Source organism: Coturnix japonica, chromosome 5 (assembly GCF_054131305.1).
Source record: "Coturnix japonica strain WE chromosome 5, WE-NBRP24, whole genome shotgun sequence".
Classification (NCBI taxonomy): domain Eukaryota; kingdom Metazoa; phylum Chordata; class Aves; order Galliformes; family Phasianidae; genus Coturnix; species Coturnix japonica.
Genome location: NC_140667.1, coordinates 37,861,969 through 37,868,423, shown reverse-complemented (window position 1 = coordinate 37,868,423; position 6,455 = coordinate 37,861,969). Strand labels below are relative to the sequence as shown.

General features: G+C 54.8%; 1 protein-coding gene across 2 annotated transcripts; it reads left to right on the top strand.

Moving 5' to 3' along the window:
• Positions 1–2,127: 2,127 nt before the first annotated feature.
• On the top strand, positions 2,128–6,113 carry NGB (neuroglobin). Of its 2 annotated transcripts, XM_015865224.3 has the most exons (5): positions 2,128–2,338; positions 2,594–2,705; positions 3,591–3,710; positions 4,376–4,545; positions 5,284–6,113. In XM_015865224.3, exons 1-4 carry the CDS (start codon positions 2,235–2,237, stop codon positions 4,520–4,522), a joined length of 483 nt encoding a protein of 160 aa, XP_015720710.1. In that variant the 5' UTR covers positions 2,128–2,234; the 3' UTR covers positions 4,523–4,545; positions 5,284–6,113. The 2 variants fall into 2 exon arrangements, with proteins under 2 accessions (XP_015720710.1, XP_015720709.1); XM_015865223.3 differs by having other exon boundaries at positions 4,376–6,113.
• The last annotated feature ends 342 nt before the right edge of the window (positions 6,114–6,455 follow it).

Below are 6,455 nucleotides of genomic sequence, written 5' to 3'. Positions count from 1 at the left end.
GAATGTGCCCCCACACCATCCTAAAGGAGCCAGTACTGAGAGATATGGAATTAGTTAGTTCCTTTTCATTCTTAGCCCTCACTGAGCAATACCTGCATGGGATATTATAGCCCCACCAACTCACTACCTCCTGGGGCACCTCCCTCCCCAGGGGAGTGGGCTGGGCACACTGGGCAGGGGCTGCTGCCACAAGAGTCTGCTCTGTGCCAGCAGCAAGTGGCCACCATCTGTGGCAGGGAGGGAGAGTGAGCTGCCATTTCCCATTGTCATTGTGGTCATACATTTAGTGCTGCCACAGGAGATATCCCTTCCACTAGGAACTATCACCCTGGGGTGTGAGCTGTACAGAGCCTTCATGGACCCAGGGAAAGGTGTCCTATGTCCCAGCCAAACCTGATGCAGCAGCCCCGTGCTGTCTCCCTATTTCACCATGCTCATCTCCTGCCTTGTACTCCCTGTGCCTTTCTCACTCACACTCATTGGCTCATCCCTCAACTCCATCAGGCTGCCTTTGGTGCTTCCCTTCTGTGTGGGAACTGCTGAGTCCTGGCCTGAACCACTGATTGAACACCTGGGGAAAGGACCCAGTCAGCCCTGGGAGCACAGGTGAAGGCAATTCAGCTGTGTAGAAGGGGTGGAGCCTGGCTGCATCTCTCCTAGACTGCATTTCAGGGCTTATCCTCATTGGGGAAGGATCTTTTTCTGGAGATCCTTCCTTGGTGTAGTTTTCCTCTGTGAACCTGGAATCTTCTGATACAGGTGAGGAATCTTCTTCTCTTCCTGTATAGCACCTTTCTGTTGTGCTGGTCCTTCCATCATCACACCACTGTTGCAATGCTTTTGCCATTGTATTGGCCTGCCTAATTGCTATACCAGCAGTGACCTTCGAAGCAGAATTGAGGTCCTTTCTTCTGGCTTCTCAGACAGAGAGCTGGAGCCTCCTCAAGAAGTTCAGTTCCCTTGTGAGTTTGCTGGACTCAAGAGTATGGATCCAGAGTAGAGCTTTCCATTCCCAGCACTGCATCCTCAAGGCTGCAGGGCTCCAGGAGCTCATGTGAGCAGGGCAGGGGTTTGGGTGCTGCCAGAGCTGCCTCCTGTGGCCACACTGGTAGGCAGCCTCATGGATAGAAAGAGGCCTGGGGGTTGCAGCTGAGCTGAGGCAAGGTGCTGCACCTCCTGCCAAGGATGGATGGTGATGTTCTGAAGCAGAAAGTCTCCAATCTACTCACATTGAGTCAGGGTGAATCTGGGTTGGGGTTCAGGCCTCTATCTGCACTACCTATTAGAAGAAATCAGCAGTAGGGTATGGGATGAGATTGGCACAGTTATTCCAGAGCAGAGCAAGGTGTGACAGTGACACTGGTGCTTCTGTGGTGCTTGCATCCTTCTGCAACTCCTGTCCATGGGGCTGCTCTGCTTTCCTGGGTTCTGCCATGCTCCTTGAGCCCTTACTTGCTTATACTCTTATAAGTTTCCTTTTTGCTAACTTGTGCTAAATTAAATGCACTGTTTACCTTTATCTGAGAAGTAAAGAGACGTTCATTGCATCATGGAAACATTTGAGTTGGAGGAGATTCTAAAAGGCCATCTAGCACAACTCTGCATTGAACAGGGATACCTATGGCTGACCAGTTTGCTCAGAGTCTCATCCAGCCTCTCCTTGACTGTCTCCAGAGATGCAGCACCAATCACATCTTTGGGCAACCTGTTCTGTATCCTTCTCTACCATTACTGTAAAAAACTTTTTCCTTATACCCAAACTAAATGTCCCCTTTTAGTTTGAAACCATTTCCCCTTGTCCTATCACCACAGACCCTTCTGAACAGTCTGTCCCTCTCTTTCTTATAGCCCCCTTCAGCTGCTGATAGGCTGCTCTCAGGTCTTCCCGGAGAAGATCTTTGTCTTCTCCAAAGAGAAGTTGGGAGTCCTGAACGTGGCTGACGAGGCTGCTTTCCGCTACGCGTACCAACACCTTCGCCGTGTCCAGCAGTTAATTACCCTGAAATGACGGAGACTCTTAGCGGCGCTGGGCAGGCATCTGCCCACGGGGACAGCGGTAGCCGAGGGGCAGCTCGGCGCGGTACCGCCCGGCCGGGGGGGTGCGGGGGGCGGAGGGCGGGCGGCTCCACTCCGTTTCGGGCTTCGCTTCGTTGCCGACCCCGCTGCGTGCGGAGCGGACCTTGGGCGGCGGGGACAGGGGCAGGTTCCCCGGGAGGGCTCTTCCCCGCCCCGCCATGGAAAGCGGGATGCTGTCTCGCACGCAGCAGGCGCTGATCCGGGAGAGCTGGCGGCGGGTGAGCTGCAGCCCTGTGCAGAACGGCGTCGTCCTCTTCTCCAGGTGAGCGGGGGCTCGGTGAGCAGCGCGGCTCCGCACCCGGGGCGTTCAGCGGAGCCCCGGGATGGCGAGCGCTGCGGGGCTGCCCCGCTCGGTGCCCCGCGTTGCGGCCGGGCGGGAGCTCGCGGAGCCGCGCCGAACTCTGCCGAGCGCATCTCAACGTCTTCCCTACGGGCTGTGACGCGGCACGGCGGGTGAGCGGGACTCCGGATGGAGCCGACGAAGAGAGAAGATGAGGCCTCTCTCCCGCCGTTGCAGGTTGTTCGATCTGGACCCTGACCTGTTGCCCCTTTTCCAGTACAACTGCAAGCGGTTCGCCAGCCCCCAGGAGTGCCTGGCCGCTCCCGAGTTCCTGGATCACATCCGGAAGGTGAGAGGGGTCGGGGCGATCCGCGAGTGTGTTCGGGACTGCAGGGTGTTGGGGGCAGTGCACGGGAAGGCTGTTATGCCCCCGGGATGGGGAGAAAGCGGTACTGAGGCTGCCTCGCAGGAGCTCACGCACAGGAAGAACTGGGAACAACTCGGCACAGCCCTTTGGTGAGCCCGGAGGAGCAGCCCTGCTGGGTCAGAGCGCAACCTCTGCTGCCTTCGTAACCCCATAACCTCCATCTTCAAACCAGCCTTTATAGCCTCCATCTTTAAAGCAGTGGAACGCCTGCTAGCCTGGCCTCGTTCCTTGTGAGAGGCTCATTTCCTCTGATTGCTGCAGGCTTTCTGCTGTTTCCCTGCCACTGATTATTGGACAAGCAATGTCCATCTTTATTTCTGCTCTTACTGCCTTAAGCTGAAATCGCTCTTTGCTCTAATTGGAGATAATTTCCCTCTTGAAATTACGGAGTACAATTCTATCACCTCTTGCCTTTGCTGGGCTAACTGTGCCTTGGCTTTAAGCTCTCCTAACTTGCTCTGTCTGCTCCCTTCATCCTTCATTAACTCTGTCTTGCTTCCACGTGACTCTTCATCCCTCTGGGAGCCCACTGCCATTTGTGCATTGCCAGACCACATCTCCTGGCTGGGCTATCTCCCCCTCCCCCATCAAAATACTTTGGCCTACCTTAGAATTGGTTCCTACACTGTTGCACCATCCTGGCAACTTCCAGAGGTTCCACTCTCTCCTCCAGGATGGGAGGCCAACAGCACTGCTTGCAGCAGCTCCTCTCCTGTGCTGGGAGGTGGTGGTGGCTGCTGGGCTGGGCAGGGTGGAGCAGAGGTGCTGGCCTTGTACTAATGCAGTGCAGCTGCTGTGCTCCCCCAGGTGATGCTGGTGATCGATGCAGCTGTCAGCCACCTGGAGGACTTGTCCTGCCTGGAAGAATATCTCTGCAACCTCGGCAAGAAGCATCAGGCAGTCGGTGTGAAGGTTGAGTCCTTCTCGGTGAGGTGTATTCTCCCATCCCACTGTGGCTTTTTGTGCAACCCTTGATGGTCCCAATCCTCCCATGCCCGGTACTGGGTGCAGCTGGCTGGGGAGAAGGCTGATGGCTCAGCACAGCCCTGAGCTGCTGGTGATGTTGGCTTGGTCAGGGAAGCCCCTGTGCTCCCCTTGTTCCTGCCTGGAGGGTGAGGGCAGAGGGGAGCAAAGTGTTTCTGAGGCTATTTGGTCTGTGGAAGAGGAGGCTCTTATTGCTCTCTACAGCTCCCTGAAATGGGGGTTGTGGCAAGGCAGAGGTCAACCTCATCTGCCAGGTTACAGTGATAGGATAAGAGGGACTGGCCTCATATTGTGCCAGGGGAGGCACAATTGGTTGGGCACTGGAATGGGCCCACTGCAGGTGGGCAGTGGTGGAGTCACTGTCCCTGGCAGTGTTCAAGAAGCATGTAGGTGTCACACTTAGGGTTATGGTGGTATTGATGGCTGGACTAGGTGATCTTAGTGGTCTTTTCTAACCTTAATGATTCTGTGATTCTATGATTTCCCATCTGGAGAGGGTGATGGCTTGGTGTGCTGCTGTCTCTCACCCCAAGTGGTGCAGGAATGAGGGAAGGAGTCTGCCTGTTGTCCCCCAGCACTGAGTTGACTATTCCCTGTTTGGATTGCAGACAGTTGGCGAGTCTTTGCTGTACATGCTGGAGAAGTGCCTGGGTGCTGCCTTCAGCCCGGATGTGAAGGAGGCCTGGATCAAACTCTACAGTGCAGTGGTGAAAGCCATGCAGGGTGGCTGGGAGGTCCTCCCAGAGGGAGACTAGCCCCAGACCTGACCCTGCACAGGGTGAGCTCTAGTCCTCTCTGCCTCTCTCCATCTCATTCTGTCTCTGCACACCAGCCCACCTCCTCCAGCCACATGTGCCAGGTTCTCTTTGTGATCTCACCTTGCTTTGACGCTGCCATGTCCCTGCTGTTCCTGGTGGCCACAGGGTATTTCCCTGTAGCCCAGAGTGTCCAGCACAGCACCACCACCCAGTGTCAGGTTCCTGTGGGCCAGCATCTGTAGCTGTGCTTTGGCCTTCTGCTGGCTCCCTGCCCTCCTTTTGCTGCCCATCCCCATAAGATGACCACTGGTGATGACCTCTCAAGCCCCACAGCGAGCTCTCATCCTGCTCTACTACTTACCTGGCATCACCCTGGGCAGTGATCTTGTGCTCCTCTGCCCTGTTGAGAGCCTTTTCCTGTGTGAGGCTGGTTGCAGTGTAGTGTGTTCCCTGAGAGCATTTCCAGTGGTGGGAGATGGCATTAATGCCAAGGTAAGGCTGCTTTCAGTGATATAGGCTGCTGCCCAGAAGGGTTCCTGTTGACTTGGCCAGTCAATTTTATTGAGAGAGCTGGCTGAAGTGCACCAGCAGCAGTGCTTATTTAATGTTTTGTATTAAGAAGAATAAGGCAAATACAAGAAATGATGTCTTAAAATAACAGTGAAGGTTGCAATCATGTCATGGCAACAGCTTCTAGAAATGATTCTGGCTCTTGGCCAGGGGAAGCATGGCTGGAATTTCTCTGCTCATGCTGGCAGGACCTGGAGTGCTTCCCATCTGCACACAGTGCCCATCTGCAGAGCTTCTTCACCCTGCAGAAATAACTCCACCATACCTGAGACACAGCCACCAAGGAGGGGAGAAGGCACACGGTTAGCACAGAGCAGCAGGGCCATGTTAGGGCACCTGCCAGAAAGCATCTGAGGACATGGCTGGGAAGCAGCACCTGCATACTCCAAGGGAGCTGAACTTGATGTCTATGGGGAAGTCATCACAGGGTAAGGACAAGGAGCAAGTGCTCATCTACAGCCAGTGCCCTTTTTCACTGCTCCTTCAGGGCAGGAGGAGCCCAGTGTTTGGGGTTGTGATTGTCCCTCTTGTGACACATCCCTCCTGTGCTGACCTATCCTCCCTCTGGGCAGGAGGGCACTCCACGAGACATGTCACTACCTCCCTGTCCCCTGCCCTGTGGTGCTGGTGGGGGTGCTGAGCACAAAGCAAGGACCCTGATTGTGAGGGGACTGGTGTCAGGGCAGAGCCATATGTGCCACGCATGCTGTCCTCCCCATGATAGCAGGCTGTGCTCCTGCAGTCTAGTACAGGGCAGGAGGGGAGGGAAATGGGGCAGCTCCTGTTGCAGCCCTGATCTGTAGCATCAGCACCATGGGCAGGAACACTCTGAACCTACGTGGCAGGTAGATGGGTGTGTGAGAGATGGAGTGTGTGCTACTGCAAGAAATGGTCCCCTTGTCCTTTAGCTTTCCTTCTTCTTTTGTGCCATACTTTGTGTGATTCCTGGGGGAAACAAATTGTCTGTGTGCCTCTCTTATACCCATCTGTGCTGTTTAATAAAGAACAATTGAGAGTCTCTGCCCTTTCAGCTGCCTGTTTATTTTGAGAGGCCTAAGCAAACTTAACAAAGGATGGCAGAAGGGTTTGCTGGGGTAGACTTAAATTTTCCAGTTTTTCACCTAATCTGCCCTGTACCAGCCTTGCTCAGTTAACACCACTGGGTGCTCCTCTTGCTCCTGCACCTTGCCCTTTACCCCCAAAGTGCTTCCAGCCCAGATAGCTCTTTCAGTTTCTGCCTTTTCTGGACCTGTTGTGCTGCTGCCACAATGCCATGGGCTGGACATAAAGGGGACAGCCAGCTCTTGCCTTTAGAGAGGGTCTGTAGCTAGACAAAAGGTGACAATGGCTGTCAGCACTG